General features: G+C 33.9%; 2 protein-coding genes across 2 annotated transcripts in view; both read left to right on the top strand.

Annotated features, from left to right (window-relative positions):
- Positions 1-4571: 4571 nt before the first annotated feature.
- The window catches only part of LOC129789743 (calmodulin-A-like), a 70757-nt gene continuing 48322 nt past the window's right edge, over positions 4572-27006 (top strand). The window contains exons 1-2 of the mRNA XM_055826787.1: positions 4572-5352; positions 8513-8595. Of these exons, the coding sequence (XP_055682762.1) occupies positions 8557-8595 (39 nt within the window). The 5' untranslated portion in view covers positions 4572-5352; positions 8513-8556. The remainder of the gene's footprint in view (positions 5353-8512; positions 8596-27006) is intronic.
- Positions 21797-23914, top strand: LOC129789701 (vitellogenin-1-like). Its single transcript, XM_055826706.1, has 2 exons — positions 21797-22499; positions 23184-23914. Exons 1-2 carry the CDS (start codon positions 21972-21974, stop codon positions 23829-23831), a joined length of 1176 nt encoding a protein of 391 aa, XP_055682681.1. The 5' UTR covers positions 21797-21971; the 3' UTR covers positions 23832-23914.

Here is a 27006-nt window from a genome sequence, read left to right on the forward strand (position 1 = left end):
GTTCTTCGCTGTTTTGTTGTCTCTTGTGCAATTTCATTATATTTTTTACTGCAATTTACTTTTGAGAAAATTCTCCTTATTAAAATTTCCCTAATTTTCCCAAACAAAATGCGAAATAGAAAAAAAAAATTCCCCAGCTTTTGAGAATCTGCGTGAAGCGCATGAAAGGTGAAATAGAAAATTCTTGTACATATGAATATTATGAAGGAGAATGGGGGGAAATATTTCAAGGGAATTCTGTGCACACATTCTATTTGTATGAGAATTGCGCATTGAAAATGGGAGAAAATGAGGGAAAAACAAGAAGATACGAAGGAGCATCGGGACGGTAATCAAAGCATAAAATATATTTTATCATTTTGTCCAGTAAATCATCAATCTACTGGGCAGGAGGGTAAAAATGATCCTCTGACTGGGAAGCATATGAGAAAATCTCTCGAGAAGAGCTCCCACCCCCCTGGAAAATCTTTCTGTTCTTTTTGGCTCTCGTGGAATGCCAAAAGTAGAATTAATGAAATTTTTCCACTCGTCTAGTAGAAGGAAAATTCGTATTATATACAATTTTGATTTATTTTTCTGTTAAACCCCTCTCCTTGGGGAGTATCCCTTCCATTCGAGAATGGAATTTGTACTTTAACAACAATATTATTTCATTTTCGCACACTCTCTGAGCTTCAAGCAACGTCCACCGGAAACACCGAGGGGGGTGGGAGGGTTGGATGGGTATCAACTTCTCCAAAGTCCAATCATTTCCGAGTGATTGGAAGTGAATGTGGTCGGAATTATTGGAGGTTTTCCCATCGTCAACTAACTCCCTTTTCACTCTGTTTTCATTCAATTTCTATATATATATACATCGCATACATATATAGCTCTATACATACATATATAGTTTTTTGAAGAAGTGCGTGGGAAATCAACCCTCATTCGGAAAAATATTTTCCACCCATAAAAATAAACTACAGAACTAATTCCAAAATGAATTTTCATGACTTTTTGGCCAACAAATTGCAACAACCCCCATTCAACCCTCCTCGTTGGAGTCTCTTGATGAAGTGCCAGAAGGGCTGGGTGCTGGGAAAACTTTGCCGCACATTTTTGAAGGAAAAGTCTGCCAGAAAAATCATATGAAGGGTAATTTCAAAGTAATAAATTTTGATGGAGAGTAAATCTTCCGTTTTCTCTCTCTCTTGCTTCCTTTTCATTCATTTGACATGCGAAAAAATATGAAGGCACCCCCTGAGGGCGTATGGAGAATACTAAAATCGCTCTTCTTACTCCCTTCGCCCACAGACAGACATATTTATTAAATATTATTTAATTTCGTAAATATTGGCAAATCCATCTTTTTGCGATTTATGTTTTAAAATTTTTAGTTGCCAAATAATTAAAGATTAATAACTATTTTATTTAAGATTTTTTTAAAAAAATTTCTTTGTCCTTGCAAAAGCTTGCGATATAGCCAAGATTCTGTTTTTTTTAATGGTCCAGACGCACCCTAAATTCATTAGGTTAATACAGTGTTGGCAGTGTTAGTTGATCCTTTTCATCCACCTGTAGCATTTTTTCAAATAAAAAATATTAAAGATAAACCATTTAAATTAATTTCTAACTACCCTCCTGCTTTCTTCTTCAAAAATATTTAATAAATTCTTGATTTTTGCGATCTTTCTGCCTCGTATCTTCTTCCAGGACCTTCTGTAATAATTATTTTATTAATAAAATTTCTTTCAAAAAAGCTCCAAAGTCAAAAGCTTTTTTCTTCTTAATTTTCTGTTGCCTTTGATTCTCCCTCCAGCTGATTGCCAACCCCATTCCGTCCTGTATTATATAGTTCTCTGTTCTACAATTCTTGGCATATTTGTCCAATTTATCAGCCAAAATAGTCGCATAACAAAACAAAACTCTTGTGCAAAAAAAATCATAGATATTACAAAATGTGTCTGGAAGGACGATAAAGTTTTTTGGCTTCACGTTGAGCTTTTCTTCTTCTCATTCTCACACCACGCTTTGGCATCAGAAATTTCGATTAGCCATTAAGGCATCAGCAATAATATGGAGATAAATTGCAGAAAAAAGCCATAAACTTCACTCAAAATGGGGACAAAAATGTAACGCATAAAGATTGTTTAAATTGACTCAAATAGCTCAATGTTGTCGGTAGAATTTTTAGAGCATAATTCCCGTCATCTTGAGTGCGAACATGCTTTTGCATTCGATGGTGCAAAATTTATTACACTCTGTGTAAATGTTTAGGCAAACATTCCACTCATGGGAGGATTTTCATGTATCCCTGCACTTCTCTATGTCTCTGCTTCTGAGAAATATTTTGAGAGACACTTTGGAGCATTTTAGGGGAGGGCGCGTGTGTGCTAGGAATTTGCTTTCTTCATCTGGAATTCCCCATCCCCTTGCACTTTATCCATTTGGCCAAAATTGAGGTGGTTGAATAATTTATTTACCGGGGCTGAGACACTCCGCATGAGCCTCAAGAATACACCGGAAAGTTTATTAGTTTGTTGCCTTATTATTAAATTAATAATCTTCCCATTTTCCTTCACTTATAAATTCAATTTTCCCATAAACAACTTACATAATCTTCATAAGAGATCGTTAGTGGATTCCCTGGAAGTTGGAGCATTTTATCCATTTCTGGTATAATTGAATTTAATATCTATTTTTGCACCTCCTTAAAGGGAAGATACATATCCAGCATTTCCAATGGTGAATAATTCATTTTATATTGATTCCATTTCATGGGAATTTATATTTAAAGTTTATTTTGGTATCATTCTTCTCATTAAATATTTTTGCAATAAATCCTTCAGTCAAATACAGAGGAGCTACGCAGTAGAGCCGTTTTACAGAGTGCGTTAGTTCGTTTAAGAAATGAGAGCTTTCTGTGATGGAGAAAAAATTCTTTAAAAGCCTCCAAGAAGCTTAAAACATTTTTATTCTAGAATTCTTTTATTCAATTTATGTAAAAACTTATAAAAAAGAAAATTAATGAAAAGATTTTTGGTAAGCTTTATAAATAAACAAAATAAAAAATAAATTCTTGAAAAGCTCAAAAGATTCTAATTTTTTCCCCAATATTTTCTTTCATAATTCTTTTCTATTTTTCTCTAAATATTCTGTCAGATAAGATTTAAGACATAAATTCCATAAAAAAGTTTTTTATCGTCGCCTTAAGTTAAAACTCGCGGCTATATTACGTATTTTTTTTTAGTACAGATAAGATAAAAATTGAGTCACCATAAGGCAAAAGCTGAGTCTTCATTAGTTAAAAATTTTATTATTATTATTATTATTATTATTATTATTTATTTCCAACAAAAATTTAGGGTCTGTCCCTCTCTACATTAGGTAAAGGCTGAGTCTAAATAAGGGAAAATTTTAGTCGCGATAAGGGAATTGAGTCATCATTAGTCTTTTTCTGAGTCACGATTAGATGAAGCCTTTTACGAAAGGATTAAAATAAAGGCAAGTAAGTCTATCTGAGGATTCAAACTCTTACTATCACATTTAAAAAGAAAGCTTTCTAAAGCTTTTCTGAACTATGAAACCATATAAAGGGAAAAGGGAAAAGATATCTATTTTTAGGGATTGCTCCTTTCGTCCTCTCAACCAGGATTCTAACAAGAAAATTAAAAATTAAATTAAACACTAAAAAAACTTAATTTCTATCTCAACTAGCATCATTTAAATATCTAAATCTTGATGCATTACATGCACTATCTAATTTCCTTATCCTCCCCAAAAAAATGAACTAAAACTATACATTATGATGACATCTATATAGCAGAGAATCTACAAAATATATTGTGGCATGATATTGTGTGTGAATTGTGGTCCAATAAATCCATTTTATGACCATCTCTCCACATCCAAAGTGGCGAGACATGAATTTGCAGTAGTGGTGGCTCTTTGGTTCCTTGTTGACTGACTTTTCGTCGAGTGAAGTAGCAGCATCCTCTTGAGCTGCGACATTTCCGCTTCATCGCGGAAAAGGTCGCCAAAGGATGTCCTTCTCTGAGGTTATTTCTCACAGCACCGTTTGGGTACTACAACTGGCACGCACATACATACATAATGTCATACCCTTCACAATGCGAAAAGCTGATTACATGGGATGTTTCCACATAGCACAGACGAAGGGAAAAGAACAAAAAAGAAAAAAAAGAGAAAATTCTTGAGAAAAGTCTCTGGGTTCGAAGGATATCGAGTTATATATCCCTTTTTTTTTCTTCCTTGGCTGTGTCCTTGATGTGCGAATATCATTTCTCGACGCATATCGAGGGTTGCGAGCGTTTGCAGTATTCTCCTCTCATTGTCGTCGTCTGCCTTTGGCACGTACAGAGGGTGGGAAATATTGTTGTGGGGCTGGCTGGCATGTGTGGGGGTTGGTGGGTAAGCATCGGGTGAGCGTCGTCTACCAGTTGAGTGCTAGCCGAGTGGATTTTTCCTCTGCGTGGTGCCATACACATGATAGTCGTGAAGGATGGCGACTTGATGATTCTCCATGACGCTACACGAAGCTTCTCGCATGTCGAGGATGCTTTGGAGCCAGCAGTTGCCGCCCTCGCGTTTGGTAGAACACATCGCACCAAGCAGCTCTCCCAAAGATTCTCTCAGTTTTTTCCATCTCACCAGAAAACATCATCACCTGGGCCAATCCCCATTTTATTCAACGACCATCCTCTATAGATTTCTGGCTGGAGATAAAAAACGAAAAAACCCTCCCTCGTCCCTTTCGTGTAGAGCTTTTCATTTGTGCGGCACTGAGAGCTTTTTTTCCATCTTCAAACATTAAATTCTATGCGGTTTGTAGGACCACCTTTCCCCAACGAATGGGTTGCAAGCACCCCCCAAAAGCTCCAGTGAACTTATACACTTGATTTTGTGTGCAACAAGTAAGTTTATTGCATTTTCCACATCCGTAGGCATTTTGCTTGTGCCAACCCCTTTATACACGGAGTGCTGCTGTGCTTAAGGAAATCTACTGCCTGAATGAAGTAGGAAAAAAAAGGTGGTGCGACGAAGTTTAGTAAAACGAAGGTATTTCCACGATAGTTTTTTTTTTACCTTTCTGCTAAAGTGAGCTTTATTAACCCACCCACATCCTCTCCAACCAACATTTACCTATCCTACATAATATCTATCTAATCTATATTATCTCGAGTGAAGTGAGTTGTTGGTGCTAAAAGGAATTTCCGTGTGTTTCACAATAAATTCCTGTGCGTGAGCAAGTTTCGAATTTTACCCCATTTATAGTGTGTTGAGCTTAAAAAGCTCATTAAAGTGTTTGGTTGTGTTATAGCTACTGGCTGTCGAGTTAATTAATTCCCAGAGGTGAGGTCAACTATTTCTCCCCAAACAATAATCACCAATTTGTAACCATCCACATGTGGTGGAGAAATTGATTTCTGCCACCCACCCAATTGTCCTCGCATCCCTCATATATTATAATTTTCTCAACCAAATGTTTTCGCATCCATCCACCCGGATTTAATGCACTCTCTGCCCATTCAGTGGCAAAAGGAAACAATTTATCCCCCCAACATATTGTGCCAATTGATGGGGAGAGGAAATTTCCTCTGCGTATTCCATCATTGTCATGGAGGAAAAGTCACCCACACGGGGGGTTGGCAGAAGGGACACGGATTTAATTAAGTGCCCAAAGAGACACATTTTGATGGAAGGATATTATTTTTTCCTCACAAACATTCCTGCTGGAATGCTAATGGTTTGTATTGCTTAATAAGAAAGTATCGTCTATGTGATATTGAGATTAATATCTTCATTTGGAGAATTTGTCGATTCATTGCAGTCAATAGAAAAGCTTTTATTGGTTGATTTTTTTTTATTATTATGACTTTGAATATTCTCAGGAAATTTTTGTGAAAAGCTTCAATTGAAAATTATCTGGAACAGTCAATTCTTTACTAAAACTGTTTAAATTTTACACATAAAATGAAAAGACTATCTTTCTTTAATCGAAACTTTTCGATTTTAGAGTAGATAAAAGCTTCTTAAGCTGTTTTTATGCGCTCAAAAATCAAATTATTTGACAGCTATTGCAAAAATATAGACCTAGATCAAAGCTTTTTATCTCAAACAAGAAGATTTTAACCAAAATTGGTTAAGGATTCGAATTTTTCAAAGCTAATTAACGTTAGACAAATTTACTAAAGTACTGATCAAAATCGAACCGTTTGACCCATTCAAATAATCCTTAAAATTATAAAAAAAAATCTGAAACATTTTTAGAAAATTAAATCTCAACAGCAAGAGTTTTCTTTTTTTTTTTAAATCTCAAATCGTTTCTAAGTTTGTCACTTTCAACATTCTTTTAAAATTTTATTAAAAACCAAAAAGAAACCCGAAGAAATACAAAAACAATGACGTTGAATAATGAATTTAACTGGGTGGAAATTGTTGTCACAATACGTCGTTTAAGTTGCAAAAAGAAATTAATGGATATTTTCATTTGAAAACTGAAAGTGTTGGCTCTTTTCCAATTCACATCATTTCCTTTCGTTTTTTATTATGTCGTCTCGGTGCAAAATGTTATTACCTGCCTGTAGAATGTTATTCTTTCGTTTTTCAATGTGAAAAGGAAGAAAAGTTTTCACCCCCGAGGGTACAAAAGCTTGATTTAATCAGATTTCTCCTTGAATTTCTGTGATGTGTCAAAACTTAAAAGGAAAAAGCTCCACATGAAAGCAACATAAGTTTCCATTCGATATTTTAAACAGATATCCTGCAATTTTACTCCGGCGAATTACATTTAAGGAAAAGCAGAAAAACGGATAAATAATAAGGGAAAGGAGCTTTCCATAGTACTATGGCGATGTAGAATAATATTTTTCCGAGGGATTTTGGTTCTTAGGAACAGTTTGAGCTCTTGCAGGAACTTTTATCCAGAATTAGAGCCTTTTGGAAAGCTGTTAAATTGAGAAAAATTCTGTTTGTTTTCCCTGAAAGAATTTTTAAATGGGGAAATGTATATAGCAAAAGCTCATACCTGTTGCCTCTATTTCATGGAAATTAATGGAATATTGAAATAACAATGAAGGTTAATTTATTTTTATTAAAGAATTAAATATATTATATTGTGATTGAGAAAATCTAATAAGAATTTAATTATTTCAAGCAATAAAAAAATAAAATTTGCTACCTACTTAATAAATCAAGAGCCATCTTGTGTGCTGCTGCTACTTTCTTTTTGTTTAACATAAAAATTTAATCTACAACCTTAGCCACAAATTTATTCCATATATTAAGGGAAGAAAAGCGTGAGGGTGAAGGGGAGAAGTTCTCCGTGAAATGAGATGCTTTTTATAGCGATTAATACACGTCGTCTGAATTATTGTCTCCTCTTAAGCCTCTTGTTTACATGAAACAGCGCTTATCCTTCGGTTATATTGTTATGGAATTTCCCGGACAAAATGGAAGGAAAATTGCTTGGGAGTTTTTCTCAATTGGATGCTAAAAATTTTCTGAAAAAGCTCCAGGGATGTTTATGTCGACACAAATTTACATTTTCTCTCCATGTTTTACAATTACTGTCAATTTTCATGGAATGATAAAAAAAGAAGTATTGCGGAAGCCAACAGAGTGCTATCTATCGCACAATGTGGATTCCCTCAATCATCATTACACCCTTCGCAGGGAGGAATTCATCCCGGGATAAGAAAATGTCTGCGGGAAAGTACTTTTCACATCATCCCTCACGGCTTTTGGTCTCTATATCTCTGTATAGATGGTCACAGGGTGGATTCTCTGGAAGTATATATCTCCTCGTGCTTAATAACTTATGAGAAATTTTACAATTTTTCTGAAACTTTTTAAGCTCCATTGAGTTGTTCGTAGAGGGTAGAAGGAAAACCTGAAAGCTCCTCTTGAAGATGAGTTTCAAGTACATTGCAATGTAATTAATATTCAGCGAAAGCTTCATTACTTTCTCAAACAAGAATTATTGCACACTTGTATTAATGGATTAAATTGTTTGAAGAGTTTAATACAAGGTTACGTCAAATATTTATTTATTTGTGAAAATATCCTTGAAACCAATTGGATGGAAAATTTTCCAGGAAAATCACGTATAAAACGTGTAGAAAAAATATTTATTTTTCCAACCTTGCATCGTTAAAACAGTTTTCAATTATTTTCTATCCATTTATGTAATGGTTCGGAGGGATGACGAAATTAATTTAAGCTCAATTTTCAGAAAAGCTCCTCTTACGCACAGTTGACTGAATCGTTGATTCATTGGAATGTAAATTAAGCATTTAGGTCAAAAATATAACCAACTCTCGATGGAATTCTATAGGGAGTGGATTTTGCATGATTTCGCAGATTTAATTAATCCCCCAGAGGATGCGTATATAACCCCTTAAATCACGATAGTGTCGTAGAATATATCATAAGTATATATCAAAATATAAATCCATTTTGAGCATCTTCAAAATTTAATTTGCTGAGAGGATTTTCCTGTTTTTCTTTGCAGAGTATAAATTTCTAGCGGCTGAAGGGAATTTCAACGCACAAACAATGAAGACCTCATCATTTTCACTTCGTGTCATGAGAAGGGTGAGTTTGACGATATATATACAATATTTGTGGAAGTATTCAACCAACTGTAAAACGATACACACCCCCTTCTAAACTCTTTGCTCATTCTCGCGCCCCCCCTGGCCCCCCGGAAATCATCAGACAAAGTGGGGATGTAACGTGCAAAAGAAGTGATCCTCCTTTAGACAAAAACTCCCCCCCACGAGCATAAGAAAAGTCAGAAAATATTACAGAGGTGTATACCTATATATTTCTCTCTCTTTGCTACTTATATAACTCTATTATGAAGTTGGTGAGCATTTGCTTGTAAATGAGCGGCACACAGGAAAATTGGAGGGAAAATTATATCAAAACAGACAGATAATGTCATGCGGATGATAATGGGATTATAAAAGTATATGCGGGACAGAGTTACCAAAAATTCCACACCACTCCTTGCGCGATGAAGAACTTTCCCAACCAACACCGTGCTGGTGGGGAGAAGAGAAGTGTGTGAGGAATGAGAAAAATGTCTTCTGAAGTATAACAATTTTCAGGGCGGTATCCCTTTGCTATTTACCTTTTTTTCTCTGTAGGTATTTTCCGTTTCCCATTCTTTTTTTTCCTTTTTCAGTACACGCGGAAATATATAGCCATTCCACATGGGATCTATTCCATATCTATTGAACAAGAATTACACCCGCATGTTCTTTTTTTTTATTTTTCTACTCTCAAAAAAAAAAGTGCAACAGTAACAAATTGCTGCCTGAAAACAATGCTCCATCCATTTATTTATGGACATGTTTTCGAATTTGTAGCTCTTTTTTTTTCACCTCAACTCTTTCCCCGAAAAGAAAATAAACTTTTCAAACAAACAATATCAAATTCCCTGCAACTCTTCCTGCCATGATAGAGGGGAAAATCCCCCAGCAGACAAAAGCTCAACACAACTTTTGATTGATTTAAATAAGGAGATGGGAAGAAAAACTTTTTGGTGGAAAAGAATTCGCAGATCATGTCCTATTTAGTTTCTCAATGTATAAATTGTGAAATTCAATTAAATAAGCATTGTCAAAAATACTTTCTTGAGAGAAAAAGGAGAATTGTAGTGAACTTTTCTTGGGGATGGACTTTGTAAAGTGAAGGATTTTTGAAGGATTTTCTAACAAATAACAACCATCGAGGAGAAAAGTTAGCTTTTCCAGTCATTCAGGGAATAATTTGGGAGAGTTATTATTATTAAAGAATTTTAAATATCTGGGAGAAGATTTAATAATGATCGAAACGTTAGAAAATAATTTTCTTTGCTTTTCCGGTCGTCGCCAGGAGTGGAGAATTTCGTCCAAAAAGAAAGAAAAGCGGGTGAATTTCTTTATTTAACAAAAATGCATTCAAATTAAAGTTAAATAAAGAAATTCTTCCCCTTCCAGCCACTGAGGAAGGCCCAGATAAGAGTTGAAAGCTTTGGGAAGTACGTCTTTCTTTTTGGACGAAATTTTCTTCCTCTATCGACGATGTGAAAAGCAAAGAAAATTGTCTCAAGCCAGGTTCAACACAAAGGTTAGAAATAATTTTAAAATGAGAGAAAATGAGAAAATTATCTGATAAAAAGACTCGTTCTTGCGAAGAAAGAATTCCAGGAGAAAGCTCCAAGCTTAGAATTCCCATGGAAAGCTTTCGTCAACATCTCGTAATTATATACTTATCACCTTGCTTATCACTCATAGATAGGATTTATTTCTAATTAGTTTACACAGAACAAACATTATTGAGGTAGAAGTAAAGCATTAATCTGTTCATTATATTCGTGGAATTACAGTGTGGTCTTACTTGACAACTTTATCCCACTCCTCAGGGTCTAAAGAAGAATTTTTGTGTTCTTTTAGCTTCTAGAATTTTACAAAAAATATGCTGCTGATTTCCAAAAGCCAAATTTTCCATAACAAATTAGTTATTTATAAGAGAAAAACAATAAAAAAAAACCAATTCATCATGAATTATTTCCATTCACCTTTTCGAGTTTCATTTCAAGATGTGAAAAGCTCGTTAAATGACATTCGATTTATACCTTTAAACACACATCTTGGCTGTATTTCGAATCTTATTAAATCGAAATCAAATTCAATCACATCTGGAATGTGTCAACATGCTTACATATATATATTTATGTGTGTATAGCGAAGGTTCCACCCTCTTCTGTACACATTGTATATAGTATACAGGAGAAAGCTCAATTTTCTCCCCGTTGACGCATTTATTGCAATCTTTCGATCAATACGCTTCTGGTGGGGGTGGCGACCATTGGGGGGGCTGCTTGGAAATGTATTCAAGGAATAAAGATGAAAATGGGTGACCAGCTTCGACATTGAGGGAAAATCCCTTTTGCAAAAGGAAAGTCATTCAGGTGTTCGTCTCTCAGTGTTTCTTCGTGCACACGATTTTCCTCCAAGCTTCTATTTCCTCATTCAAGTTGGGGGTGGATGGAGACTGGAGGGATTCTGGGGGGATATTTTAGAAAGGGAATGAGAGCTAAATGTATGGCATTTTATTTCTATTTGCTCACAGAGAAACTTTCAAAAAAAAAATAAGGACAAACATTGGCGTAAAAGAAGTACTTGAGTGGATGGTATTCCTTGTGAATTTTTTATTAGAAACATCTCACCGGTGCGAAAGTGATTCCTTGTAGTAAGAATTTGTGAATCTTTAATGCCAAATATATGATTATGGAGATTTGGGAGCCCAAAACCTGCGGCACTACCGGAAAAGCGATTATTTAGGAGATGGGCGGTATATTTTGTGGATACGGGTGTAACGATGAGTTATTGATTTGTTTAAGGGATGAGGGGGTGGGTGTAGTGGCTTAAGGGTACCTCACACAGATTTTGTATATTTTGGAATGTTGTTTTTTTACTCCTCCCCCTTCCCCCTAAAGGGGAATTTCATTGAACGAATCAGGGTGGTTTTACTTTATGTATATGATGCGGAGGTTTTGCAAAATGCCAAAAATCCACTCTCTGCTGAAAATCCTTCGCCAAATAGCCATGGCCCTTGCCCCATTATTTTGCGTGAGTAAATAAAACCTTTCTGTGTAATCAAGTCATAATGAGCGATTAACAGCAATAGGGAGATCCTCATTAGGGATGGCATGTTGCGGGTAAAAGCAGAAAAAAGGACAATCTGTCATCGTAAAATTTCAAAAGAAAACTTTCTCAGCTCCGTCTTGTTTTTTAGGGCCACGCAGAGGGGAGACGTTAGCGCCCAAATTGGATAGACTTTTCTCAGTAAATTAATTTCCTATGGATTGTGTTGGTGGAGGCAAATTAAATATCATGGTACCTTGCTTTATTTTTATGCAAATTTCATTAAACATGCGTTCATTGAGCTGAAATTATTTACACATCACAAGGTGTTAATATGCGGGCTTTAATTGAAAAGTTGCGCCAAAGTTAGGAGAGGGGGGCATTTATTCAGTCTCTATAAATCTGCTCTCTTGTTAAAAGTAAGCTTACTTGTAGGGAAAAGGTATCAAAAGAGCATTGTTGAGGAGCGACGTGAATAACCAGAAAGTTTTAGTTGTTTCTGTTTTGTTACTGAAAGCTTTAGATTTTCTACTACATATTTAAATTCTCCAGTAGATGTCAGCACTCATTGTTAGCCCTCTAGCGGGGAAATTAATTTAGCGTCTTTCCATTAATTTTTTTCATTAAAATTTCTCTTTTACATGATTTTTGGAAGCTTTTACTTTGAAAAGAATATTTTATGACTTGATTACATTAAGTTGAACCTGAACGATGGACTAATGAAGACATCAAAGCATAAAGCTTTATAGAGGGTGGTAAATACTAGAATAGGAAAAAGCACTTCACATTTATGATTTAACGATTTTCACTGATTAATATCACCCACCGCAGCATAATTTGGATATTAATAAATTATGATTTCGGATTGGATTTATCAATGCATGCATACTGAAATGATTTATTGGTGAAAATATATAACATAAATCAAATAAGTGTTTGTGCTAATATTGAACTAGTTATTATTTGTCCCTCTAATTGCTTTATTAAAATTTATCCTTTTGATTATTGAGCTTAAAGGCAAAAAATAATTAATTGTCTGATAAAATGCAGGCTTTCGTAGCAATTTCCATCATTCCACCCCCATGTAGCTATTTATTTGCTTCACAGGCAACTGAATATAGACATCCTGTTAAAGCTCTGCCACATAAATTCAATATTGTGAAGTATGTGTATTCAGCATGAAAGAAAGGGAAACTCATTACATTTATGACTAAACACTTTTAGTTTTCCACAATAATAATTCTCAAGTATTTCCCCTCCATCCCCCTCACACTTTGTTCTAATTTAATTACAATTTAAGCGCAAATTCACACGTGATTACCTACTTCACAGAACACTAACAAAATGCAGGAAAATAGCAAACAAAATTCTCCTCATTCAGGACATTGGGAATCTTGCAAAATTTTCCTCTCCTTTAATTGCAAAAAAAATTTAATCTCTTCGCAAAAGGTTCAATTAATGAGCATACAAAACAGAAAAGGGAAGCCGTATTATCCACAAATTACGCGGTATGTCTATAAAAGTTTTTAATTAAATTTGATGAAATTAATGAAACAATTCTCTTCTTGATTATAATTTTCTTTCTCAAATTGGCCGAAAAGCTGTTTGATGAATTTTTTCTTACTTTTGGAGTGTGCTTTTGGGTAAAATTTCTGTGGTTGTGGAAAAGCCTTCGTGTGGCTCTGTGGCATGAAACAAGTGGTTTTCCCTCCCTCCACCCCCTATAAAAGAATGTTAAATGAAAAAGCACCACGAAAGATGAAGGATTTCACTTTAATTTTAATTAAATGTTGTATGTTTTCAGGGTGAAGAAAATTAATTGATACAAAATAGAATTTTACGTAAAATGTGTGTAAATTGGCAGCAGCTTAGCCAGGGAAGGTAGTTGGGTGTCTGTCTAAAGACTCCCTAAAAGTCTGACAAAATTCTAAATTTAAATCAAAGCTCAAGTTAATTTTCAATACGAATACTTAATGAAATTGTGTTCAAATTTATTTTAAGTTTGTAATTATTCTCATAGAAATGAGTGACTTCAACTGCCTGGAAAACTCAATACTACAATTGATGAGTATTTTTATTGTGAGGTTTCATAGTAGAGCCTTATTCCCTCTTTTCGCATAATTCTCACTGAAGAAGCACAAAAGAGCTCTCAAAAGAATGGAAGATTTGTATTTATTTTAAGCTCTCTGCTTTGATAGTGAGAGCTTTTAAGTTCTGCGGTCTGATGGGGCTTTTCTATGAGACTCCTTTGTATCTTTTACGGATTTTGTGTTGTGTAAATAATTTATTTTCCCCACAAATGCCTCATATTTCGTTTGCATTACAGTCAATATGACAAAGCACAAATCAGCAGTTGAATCAACACATAATTTTTGCAAATTACATTCAGAGAATTTTCTAATAATACCATTTATTAATTCTATTATTGATCATGCAATGTCACGGATCAGCATTATAATGCAAATGTAATTTAATCTTCTGCGAAATGTACTTGAATTCACTGGAATTCTGTGCTAATTTTGTATGGGAAGCATATTAATTATGACCTAAATAGCTGATTGACTCGATGACGCAGCGAGAAGTTTATAATTAAAGTCCTGGAAGATCTTCCTATTTTATGGGGCAACCACTCGAAGATCCTACTGGAAACTTTCTCTCCCGCAGCTTTCACTCATTTGCAAATTAAGAAAGCTCTCAAATAAGTTGTTGAGAAAATTTTCACCCCCGTGTGCGTGGGCGGGGGATGGATTTATTGTAAAAAATAAATTGAGAACAGGGAGGTAGTTGGGGGTGTGAAAGATGGTTAACAGAGCTTTTCACTTTTGTGCGTTCGTCGTGTCGCAAGAGTAAAGTGGAAAAAGCTCACCATGCACACACATAATTGGGGTTGTTTCCACACCCCCTCGTGCAATCGACATTCCGCAGTATTTAGGGTGAGAAATTCCGACTACAGGGAGTAGTCACGCAAAAATTTGAATCGTGACTCGAATGGCAAAAGCCCCCATTGAGTGAATCGTGCTCAAAAACACCCCCAAGGGATCTTGCGAGATCGAAAATTGAGAATCAAAATTTGTCACAAAAACAGGATTGTGTGTGGAGGAGAAAAGGTTTGTGTTGTTACTTCATTCGCCCAACCCGAGGTGGTCTCTCTACATTTTCTTTTACCTCTATTATTGAAATAAAATAAGAAAAAGACCCTCCTCCTTGCTATTATAGTGATAATTTTCCACTTAATTGAATTTCAATGGAGCTTTCTTTTGGAGGGAGAAGAAAAAATAAAATAAAAAAGGGTGTGAATAAATTGTTCAATAATTGCTGTCTGGATGCACACAGGCGAGGAAAATGGAAGAAAACTTAACTGTGAGGATGCAAAATAAACTACTCCTTTGGCAGTGAAGGAAAAAAGGAGTTTTCCCGGTATTTCATTAAAATAATGCCATAAGCGGAATTTATTTCTCACCCCATGAAAATTTGTCTTTTATCTGAAAGACAAATTGTTTTTGGTGAAAATATAAAATTTAATTTGTAGTTGAGAGTTGTTTTGTGCTCTACCGACTTGAATTAAGGAAATAGAGTTGAAAAAATAGATGAGTTTTAAAAGGTTTTAAGCAGATAATTTAATAATTTTCTGCATAATTTAAGAATCAATGATTAATTATAGAATTAAAAATATTTTTTATGATTTTAATCATAAAAACTTTAAATTAATCATTCTTGATGTTAATTATATTTTTTAATTTTGATTGAAAAATTGCTCAGAATGGTTAATATTTTTTCAGCCAAAATTCGTGAAATTTCGCGAAAAAAAATGATAAAACTCTTCTTAAACACGAATTTGTTCGCTTTATTGGGCAGATCTGTCTTAATTTTTTCCTCACAAATAATTTTCAATTCAACAAAATTCTAACTTCTGTGCCTTTGAAATAAATTCAAACTGATTGAATTCTAAATTTGTAAAAAATCCATTTTCCCTCGGAAAAACCACTAAACCCCACATTGACAGCAACATAATGTTGGAGTATGTTGTAGGAATTTGTATTTATTTTCCAATCCTGTGCCTGTTTGTGCATATAAAATTGCACACAAATAAACACAAGAGGAGAGTTAGAATAAATACAGAATTTGTCACGATCAAAAAATAAAACTAAAAATGGAAAAAGAATGAAGTCTTTTATTTGGTAGTACAAATAAAAAAGACTAATAAATTGTACGGACATGACTTTTATTCTGTGTACCCCAGGAAAACTTCTTCCTGGTGGTGTGTGTGTGGGGTGGAAAACTTTTAGTTGAATTCAATTTGCTTGCAAAATGGCATTGTAAAAAGTTTATTGGCACTGTGGCGTCACTTTTAGCACAAGGAAAAAGCAGTACAAGAAATAACATTTGGGCGAGACATTTTGGTGGAGAAATTATATGTTGCCCCACCCCCCGCCAATTCCGATGGATAAGATGAAGAAATGTTCGATTTTGTTAGAGATCAAACCATAGAAATTTCTCACAATTGCTGAATGAAATATATACAATTTATTGTGTCGTCAAGGCAGGGTACATTGTGCAAATAGAGAGAAATTGCTCAGAAGAAAAAAAAATCAATTTTTATTATTTTGTTACATGGCAAAAGGAATTGCGACATTTGCGAGGGGGTAGGGGCGAAGGAATGCGTGGAGGAATAATGTGATTTTGGGTTGGGACGCTATCTTCTTACATTTGCAAATTTAACGCCACACCATCGCGCTTATCGCTACTCGTTGCTCGTGATATCTCACTTATCGCGCCAACATAAACCTTATCCGGCTATTGCTAATACGGATTCTCACAAAATCCATAAAAACTTCTTTCTCTCTCGGAGATCTCTCAAGGTTCTGGTTTTCTTCACACAGCCAATGTCTCTCTTTGACATTTAATCGCGTACACATACATACCCCCTGAGGGCCCCCAAGAAAGGCTGCTGCTCCCCATTTTGCCGGCAACCACAAATTATTGCTAATTTTTGCATATATGTGTATGAAAATTGTCACAAAGTTTTGCCAATACGCCGTCTCTGGGGAACATTTTATGGGCATGTCGGAAGACACTCTCTGTGGCATCCACATATATGCATATATAGTTAGCAAATTGTGGCAAAAGTACGGGGTCTTCGAGGGAAAAAGGATTCCACAGTTACCGCATCAAGACAGTGATGTGGTCCCCTTGAGAGATACCCCTTCATTCATAATTAATTAAATTGTTTCATGAACTATTACAACCAAATGTCAGAATAAAACTTTACTCCTTGTGCGGTACCGGATGAGTAGCAATAAAGCATATGGTTTAACTTCCGACAATGCCATGCCAACATATGTACATTTTATTGCTTTGCACAATAAGCCAAGGATTATGCTTCGTTACATCCGGAAGTGCCAATAATCCCTCAATATAGTGCAATTTTAGAGCATTATTTGCAAAAATTGCAATCGCATTTGACAGTTAAACGGTTCTTTTTGTATTTTTTTTTAGAAAATTAGGAGAGCTTTGGGTGAAGAGAATGATTTTTTTTAAAAAGAGATTATTCATTTTAAAATTGTATATTTTTTATTGTAAGAAATTTCATGAATTAAATTAAGATAAATAGAAAAAAAAACATTTTTGAATGTTTTATAACTCTTAATTACTTATTTATATGCTCTGATTGAGCTTGAAAATGAATAAATTCCTTCATTTTCGAGAAGTAATTACATCAGCTGTTGAAACTTAATTCAACAGGTGATAGGATTTAAAGCTTTCTTAAGTGGGATAATTAAATATGAAAGCTTTATGAAATACGAAATATGTTAAAATTTTCATGAAACTTTCATTCAACTTGTTTGTAAAAAAAAAACTATTTTTCAAAACTTCATCGATCCGTCTAAAAAATCTATTAACTTTTTCCGGCTGTTTATGTTTTATAGACCCTGCACAAAAATTAAAAATATACAACACTAAAAAAAATATGAATAAAATTCCATTAAAAACCATGCTTGCATAGCCCTTTGTTCAAACAACCAAAAATTCTCATTTTTTTATCTCATTTTTTTTTTAAATTCTTTTTCAGTTTGATGAATGAAAATAATTGTTTCTGACAATAAGGACAGAAAAAAATGTTATTAAAGATTATTCTTTGACATCTCCGTCGTTTATTTAGCTTAACATCATTTAAATAATTTATTCTCAAACTTTAACTGGTAGATAAATTAAAAGAGAAAATCCTTCAAATTCAGCAAAAAATATAGCTGAGAAATGTTGATACAATGCCTGTCTTTGCGAGTGAAGGTTTGTGTGATAAAACCACATATTTTGAAGACCTAATCTCTTGTCTTTCCTTGACAAATGCAACATTTCTGTAACATGCATGTTAGCAGATTTTCCATGAATGTCCTTGTGGATTGTCAAGATGTAGTTTCAAAAGGGTTATATCTATGTATATAATATGTGTGCAAACAATACAAGTGATCAATATCTTCATATAAATCACATACATTGCTCTTCACAATGGCAAATGCACATAATACTTCGCAGCATACAATTTCAAAAGATATTATAACAATAGTTTGCACTTTATTAATAAATTTAATCTATTTGCCAATTAAATAATTGCTTATTGAGCATAAATAGCATGAAAATGTGGATAATTTATATTTTTTCGTTATCTTTTATTTTAAAAATGAAATTTATCGACATGATTTTTTTGCATTCAAAATTTTCCATAAAAGAAAATCTTTTTTCATTTCTTTCCATTTATTTAAAAAATATTTTTTTCTGTGAAAATGAGTTTATCTTATCCTATGTTTTTTATATATTTATTACCTTTTATTTATTTATTTATTTATTTATTTATTTATTTAGTAGTAAGTTAATTCAGTTAAATTTTCAATCTACATACCGTTGGTTGAAGCAGCAAATGTCGTATAAAAATAGGGATTTCTACAGCAGATACGATAATTGCTGTTGCAACCAGTAATACAGAAAAAAATTCTAACATTTCTAAAAGTTCTTTAAAAAAAACATCCAAGGATTCAATTAGCTATTCTTTTTGAATTTTTAATAATAAATGATGGCTAAAATCTCATCCATTCTTCAAATTTAAAAATTTATTTCTCAATTTTAAGGAACTTTTTAAATATTTTTAAAGAACTTATTTACATTTTATTCTTTAAAAGAAGAATAAAAAATCTATATAGTGAAAAGCTCAATTTATGCCACACTTCGTTACCTACCATTTTATTTTAAAATAAAGCTCAAAGTCAACAAAATTAATTAAACCAAAAAAGCTCATTTTGCAAACTTTGTAAAAATTAATTAATATATTTTCCTTTTTATATTGATTGAAACACTTGAACCGTACAACGGTGTGTATTGTCCTTTTATTTTTGTGGCTTTATCGGACACACGGTGAATGCGCTAATGATGAGTACCGCGCGTTGGATGAAGCTTTAACCTGGGTAGAAAAAAACATAATAAATTACAAATACAGAGAGTGTAATTAAATCATAATTAATGGTACAAACCCACTCCATCCACCTTGCGATGTCCAACATGTGGGTTGATTCACAGCAAACGTAAGAGAGCGAGAACCGTGCCCAGTTTTAATGTCCTGTCATCACATTGTATGATATGTATGTATGTATGTATGTTACCACCTCTCTTGAAGTGTCAAGATAATTGCATAATTCCACTCCATATCCACCCCCTTGTGTAGTATGTTCCCATCCATGTATAAAGCTACCCCTTTGGGATCTACTCCCTGCCCAGTCATCCGCTGGTGCTTCACTTTAGCGTCCAATTCATATATATTACGATGTGATGTTAAATAAAGTTACGAAGCGGGGGCTCCAGGTGTGGGAAATGCGGTTGGTATTGACGAGCAATTATTGCACCAAATGAAATGTAATTGCAATTGGTTTTGAAGTGGAAACTCTGCGGGTGGGTGGTTTGCCTTTTCCGTTTCCGCTTCTCTATGCTACATGCAGTGAGATATGTAAAAGAGACGGGGTAAATAATACAACAATTAACACGCAGAGTGGGGGGGAGCCTTTTTGTTCACTTTGAGTGTACTCAGATATGCGCAAAATGAGTCAAAATCATGCAAATGAGCAAACAAAATTGTGAATTCGAAACACATTCTTCATCTTATTTCCCAAGCAGCACGTTTTATTTGAATATTAATGGATAGCTTCTGTGAATTCGCTGAATCTTCCTCATCTACCTGCTCAACCACTCAATGAATTACATAGAGATGATGTTGTGGAGAAATCAATACTGAAATTTCAATTTTCAAGCTAATCTTGCTTTTCTGAAGGTTACATCGCGGGAAATAGAATTGATACACATTTGTGGAAAAGGTTGACGCATAAAAATCCTGTTTGACGAGATTTCTTAAACTATCACAGCAGTGTCAACGAGCAGAGGAAAAACAATACCCCAACATAGTCTTGAACTTGATTTCCCACGGCATGTTTCTTAAGCCGTCACAATACCCCAGGCACGTCACCTTTTGCGTGTGCAGCACCATTTATGCGTTTCTTATTGCTTTTATACAATGCACATTTTTCTATTTTAATATTAAAATCTTTTAGTGATTCATTGCTTGATCCCAAGGAAAAGAATTCTAATTAATTTTCAAATTAATTGACTTAATTGCTGGGTTAGTTTTCATACAATGTCTCATACTAAAGAGTGTGGCGTACAAATTGAATAAATAGAAAAATATTGAATTATTTTCTTAAGATTTATTGATTTTCAAGGGGGGTTTATCTGGACGAAATTATTCGGATCTTAAGAAATACTTGGATTATTCGCTAATATTCGGATGATTTGCCAAGGCAATTCAAATATAAGTCTTAGACTCAAAATATTAAATTCAAGCATAAAATTCTTAAATTAAACCGAAAAGTAGTAAATTCAAGCCAAAGAGTTATAAATTCAAGCTAAAAAGCAGTAAGTTCAACCCAATAAAAAGACTAAATTCAAGCCGATAAATATTTGGTTTTCAATCCCAAAACCGTAGGTATAGATTGAAGAACAAAACTAAAAAAAAATAAGCCTAAAAAAAAGGACTAAATTCAGACCAAAAAGTTGTAATTTAATGCTAAATAAAAAGTAGTAAATTAAAAAAAAAAAGACTAAATTCAAACTAAAAAGTTCTAAATACGTTTTTGGATATTTTTTTCGGTTTTAAGTTGTTCGGTTTTTAGCAAAAGATTTTGATGTGAAGCCAAATATTAAGATGATTCGCTTGAAAAGCCAAAATATCGCCAGATAAACACCCCTTGCTCACTTTATTTATTTATAGAAATTGATTTTTCAATTAATTTTATATTAAAAATCTCTGATTGTGATAAATGATAAAAATTCAATAAAATTATTCTGAAATAGTTTTTGTAGCATCTCCGGATTATCAGGAAAATCAGGGAGAATCTTAATCAGGAAATATTCTAAATAGAATATTTTTCAACGTAATATTCTTCCCTAGGATTTTATTTCAGACAATTTTCTTCAATTTCCGAGGAAATGTGTTTATCTCGTATATCTTATTTTCCCGAAACCCTCGCATGACTAACTTCATGAAAATCAAACAGAATGAGGCTTTCAAAAAATGAAGAAAGAATCCCAATTAAGATTATAAAAGCTCGACGTTCCTTATATTCATAACTACATAGCTAAAATATTAAGCCGGAAAATTCTTTAATTTTTAGAAAGAAAATTAATCAGTTTTACTATTTTTCCTTCTTCTACAATTTAATTAATATTTTAACTACTCCGTCATTTGTTGAGAGTTCACCGACCAAAGAGAGGGAAGCAGCAGTGCGAACTGAAAGCACAAAAAAGCTCCATATTGGCGAGAATTTTCTCTTTCAGTTCTTTTGATGCATGAAATTCCACCTTTTTTTTCAATTAGAACTTTAATTGGAGCATAAAATTACGCTATATCGACATTATACGACGTAAGGAGCTAATCCACACACGTCCATCTTAACTCATCCCTATATTGGAAGATTTTTCATTTCCCACCAGAGAGAATTCCTTTCCATTTGTCATCCCCCCTCTCCGCACTGGGTCATTTGTGAGCTTTGTTCTCTGAGACGGGAGAGGTTTGCACGGTAGTAGTGGAATATTCTCAAGCACAGCAATTCCGCAATTTACCTGTAATTGAGAGAGATTGACTTAATCAATTCACAAACGTCTCCATCGGCTGGGTATATAAAGAGCGATAGCATCTGCGCTATGTGAGATAGTCGGGAGGTGTTGGTGCTAAAGTGTGGTTTAACTTTGCGGACGGGGAAGTGCTTTTGTTTGTGAGGTGAAAAACTTTTCTTCAATATGCCTGCTAAAATATTTGTGAGTTTTGGAATATTCTGCGTTATTCTCGCACATTCATGTGCTCTCGGTGCACCTGAGCTCAGCCTTGTGGACCGCGTTACGAGTGGTGTGAAGCTGGGTGTGGAGAAGGGGTATGATATTGCCAAGAATGCTCCGCAATTTGTTCCATCGCCCAAGGAGTTGGGATCACTGGGGAAGGAGGCCTTCTTTGGGCTGCCATCGAGTGTCCTCCTCGATGGAATCAACAAATTCTGCTCGTTGGCCATTGCAACGGATACGAACCTCAGCAGGGATGAGAAGACTAAACCAGACTACAGGAATTTGAGTATGATCCTCTATGATGACAAGGAGAATGCTTCATTCCCTCTAACAGATATGGATAGGCTAGCGCAACATCCTTCCTTCAATAAGAACAACCCAGTGGTGATCCTTATCACAGGATGGCTGTCCAATTCGGAGAATAAAACCAATGAAGCAGCTGATACCATTTACAGTGCCTACAAGTGTCGAGGAAATACGAATTTCATTGTAAGTTATCGGTTTTAATTGATAAAAATATTAAAGCGGTGCATTTTATTAACCCTTTTAGGCCTTCAAAGTTTCTATTTAACTGATTTTTTAAAAACTAAATTTCTCTGTGGCCAAAATTGGAATTAAAATTGAAAGAAAGATATTTTTTCTAGATTCTTTCTTAAGGTAAATTCTTATCCTTAAATTTTTTTTTAAGGCTACTAACGCCATCTTTTATTAAAATTCATATCGTTTTGAAGACAAAACTAATTAAATAAAATATTTTGCAAAGGAAAGAACATTAAAACTCTTTATAATTTTATTGAATATTTTATTTTAAATCTTAGGTAATAATATTTTATTTTATTTAATCTCATTCAATTTTTATAGATTTTTTAAATTTTTAATCTTTCACAAGAGAATTAATTTGGAAATTAAATTTAGACAAAAAATAATTTAAAAAGCCATGAAAGAGAAATTTTCTGTTTTCTCTTGTGAATGAAAATATCTGCGAAATGCAACATAAATCATTTTATATATAAAATCTGATAAGAATAAAAAATCCTTCATTATTCTTGAGCCACTCGGCATAACAGGGTTAATAAGAAAACTTAATTTACCTCACTGTGCTGCATCGTAAAAGCTCGGGCAAATTATTTTCATTTGCTGTAATATCAATAAACTTTCCCTCTCAATGTATAGCTCGTGGACACTGCTGACTACGTTGGCACCCTGTACGCATGGTCAGCTCTCAATACGGAAGATTTGGGCGCTATCTTAGCTCCGGCCATCAATGCCCTCACCAAGTATGCCAACATTAGTCAATTTCACGTTATGGGCCACAGCTTGGGGGCTCATATTGCCGGTGCTACGGGGAGATATTTTCAGGATTTAACGGACAAATCTCTCCCCCGTATTACTGGCCTCGACCCAGCACGTCCGTGCTTCAATCAAGGCGAAGCACTGTCTGGCCTTGGGCGGGGTGATGCAGATTTAGTGGATGTCATTCACTCCAATTCCGACGGTCTCGGCAAGAAGGAGCCAATTGGGGATGTTGACTTTTACCCGAATGGTGTGAAAATCCTCATGCCCGGATGCTTCGATATAAGCTGCTCACACGGAATGGCATGGCGGTACTATGCTGAATCAGTCTATCCCGGCAATGAGAGGGCTTTTCCGGCTACACGATGTAATTCCCTGAATTCCCTTCAGCAGAAGAAGTGCAAGTACCATCCCATCCAAATGGGCTACTCCACACCACCAAATGCCAAAGGAAATTATTTCTTGGAAACCAACTCTGAAACTCCCTATGGGAAGGATGCGGTCAAGGAACCAAAATGTACAGCATAAAATATATTTGTTAAAAATCAACCAAAATGTCATTAAAAGTTCTTTTTTATACGAATCATTAATAAAAAAAAAGCTCAAATTAATGAGGAAGATTTTTTTTTATTTATAAACTTTGTGTCTCGTTTTAAGGGGAGAAAAGGAAGATCTGTAAAAAAGTTCTGCACCTACTTCATTGAGGAATCTCAGCTTTGTGAGAGAAAAAAAACATGTAAATTGGCACCCTTCTGTGTGTTGTGAACTTTTGTTCCAATACACCGAACTTTGCAGCACATAAAAGCTCAAATTTACATTTATAGTAGCTTCCGATTGAGCTGTGTGCTATGTATGTATGTATTTATATAAAAAATAACTTTGCAACTTCCAACACATCTCTGGTATATACTTTGAAAGCGCGAAAATTCAATATTTTCAACGGTAATTTGCAATTTTCATTCATTTATTTGAATAATAAATATATATGCAAATTTAAGCGGGAACCCCAGAAGATAAAAAACAACAAAAAAAACTTAAAAGATTTTTCAAAACTACATAAAGTTCAAATACGGATCATGACCCCCCGCGTGCAATCGATTACATTTGTGTGTGTGTGCATAAATGTTTAATCCACACGCGTTTATTTTCTAAATTTATCTTTGCGATTTGGAATCCGTGCAAAAGTGGTGATTGACATTTTCTGCTGACTATATGTATTGTATATAATTCCAAAATTAGCAATTGAAAATATATTATTTACATCCAAGTCTGTGGCGGGTTCTGAATTTGAAATCTTTTTGACGAATACAGGGAATTCCAAATAAGTCGAACTTCACGCAAAAAAGTTTATTTGCATTTTCTGAAGAAAAAGAAAAATCCACAAAGAGCACACTCTCAGCAACTCTTTGGCTAAGCAAGATTTTTTTGTATTGAGAAGTTGCTTTGCACTGGTAAAAATCGTCTGATAATAAAATCTTTTTTATAAATCTTCTAGAAAAATTATTTGTTTAATTTTATAATTTTTTCTCAAACCTCTTTTCTCTACGTTTTTAAAAAATATGATATTTTAAGCTTTTTTCTTAAGCTCTCTACTGAGCTTTTAACCCTGGTTTCTCTTGCTTATAATTTTTTAATAAATCCTATTAAAATTATTATTCATCTTCGATAAATTTATTCCATGAGATATTTCTTTCCCCATTAAATTACCATCCAATGAACATAAATCATCACCATGCTCTCCATATTCTATTTTTATTCATAAGAAAAACAAATAATTAAATTATTTTCTTCTAATAATATAGGAAGGCAGATCGGATGAGTAATTTAGTTTGAATTAAATAATTTATTTAGCCTCCATACTTTGAATTACAAGGCTGAAAAAATCGAATCTAATACAAACGAAAACAGTTTTTAAAAGAAATTTTTCGTTAAACTTTTCCTTAGGCTAGTTTTCTGTTTCTTTGGGTTAGAAATGAATTTCTTGAGCTTTATTTTAAGGCCCATTTGCATGTTTAATTCTTCTCACGTCTTCACTATTTTTTTAAATGTTGGAAAATGCAGAGTTTTCCAGGAAAATTCATAATTATTTCACAACAAAATTCAATCTCATTAATCAATTTTGTTGCAAAATAAAAGGACGTTCATAATTGAAAAGTATTATGTAATTATAGCGACAGTGCGGGGACAGTTCTTAACAAGGTTGCAATGAAAGCAATGAAAGTTGACCCCATACCGGGAAATTTCCACAGAATTCCACTAAAACAACTCTTTGAAAATTTCACACTAAACTTAATTGAAAGCTCTTCCAATTAGAAGTTTTAATTCGTGTAAGTTTTGATGCAGTAGCAGCACCAACTCGTTTGCAGTAAAATTAACTCAAAGTACCTCAGATAAATTTTCATTCTTACGGGTTTTTGTTCTCTTACATCCTTTTTAAATCCTTCCTTTAAGCTGTGGATTAACTAAAAAGGGATTTTCATATTTAATTTAAACTCACATGACCCTCACTAACATTGTATGGGATGAATATAATTTTACATTAATCCTGTGGCTATTTATGAATTTTCTTTTGCATCTCATTTCCATATAAGAATTTTCCACGAGAGGAATGGAGAAATAATTTAATATTCAAATGAATGTGCGTCAGACATTTTCATTGCTTTTATTGTTATGTCCACTATATGCTGTGTGTTGTACAGTAGCATCCTCTCGAGGGGAAGCTTAATCCGGTGTGTTGAGCGTGTACACAGCCCATGAACATAAGTTACTGTTAAACAATCACGTCTCTGTATTATTACATATTTTATTTTATTGTTATTTTATACCTTCCGGGTGTTTATATGCGCCTTTGAAAAGAAAGAAGAAGATTTTCCTTCTTGATGCTAAAGACAAAACAGAAATTCACCTTCAAATCTCACAGTATTGACCCAAGACGCAAAAGCTCATGGAATGCTGTAAGTTTGAACGCTCAACTAATGTGTATTGGAAGAAAGCTTTCACAACTACCAAACACTGCACTATATACATTCAAAGCTGGGAGCTTTTTTGAAAGTTAAAACGGTCTTTTGCACTACAAACTCTACTCAATATTTTCTTGGCAGCATTTTCTGCATTTTTGGCTATTATTATCTTTAATAACAATCTGTTTTATTTCCTCATAATGTCCTTGACACTTCCATTACGAACAGACTTTGGATTATTTCACATTGTATTGTCTTACAAGATTTTAATACATACAGATGGTTTGGTGTATATAATTATTTTCTTCTCATTGAACATCCTTTACTTGGGTGAATATAATTTTTTGTGACCAATAGTAGCTGAATATTTGCCAAAAAAGTATCAAAATCATTCAGTTGGAGCTTTCTTTATGGATTATTTCTATCATTCATTGGCAATGAGTTGAATGGGAATAATTTTTTTGGAAGAAAACTTTTTTTTCTGAAGCATTCTGTTATAGAAAATTAGGGAAATCTAACTTATTTGGATACAAAAATTTAATTTTTTCAATTGAAAAGAAAATTTAACCGAAATTCTATGAAAAGCTTCATTAAATTCAATTAAGAGGAAAACAAATCAAAACCTCATCAAAAACTGATGAAAATTTAATCAGAATCTAATCAAAATCTATTCAGAAACTATAAGTAAAACTATTTCAATTTAATTTACTTTTAAATTCAATTTTAATTCATTCGAAAATCAT

The sequence above is a fragment of the Lutzomyia longipalpis genome, chromosome 2, assembly GCF_024334085.1.
Source record: "Lutzomyia longipalpis isolate SR_M1_2022 chromosome 2, ASM2433408v1".
NCBI classification, from domain to species: Eukaryota; Metazoa; Arthropoda; class Insecta; order Diptera; family Psychodidae; genus Lutzomyia; species Lutzomyia longipalpis.

Coding starts and splice junctions, on each gene's coding strand:
- LOC129789701 (XM_055826706.1), top strand. CDS start 21,972: ATGCCTGCTAAAATATTTGTGAGTTTTGGAATATTCTGCGTTATTCTC. Junction 22,500..23,183: donor GAGGAAATACGAATTTCATT/GTAAGTTATCGG, acceptor CTCAATGTATAG/CTCGTGGACACTGCTGACTA.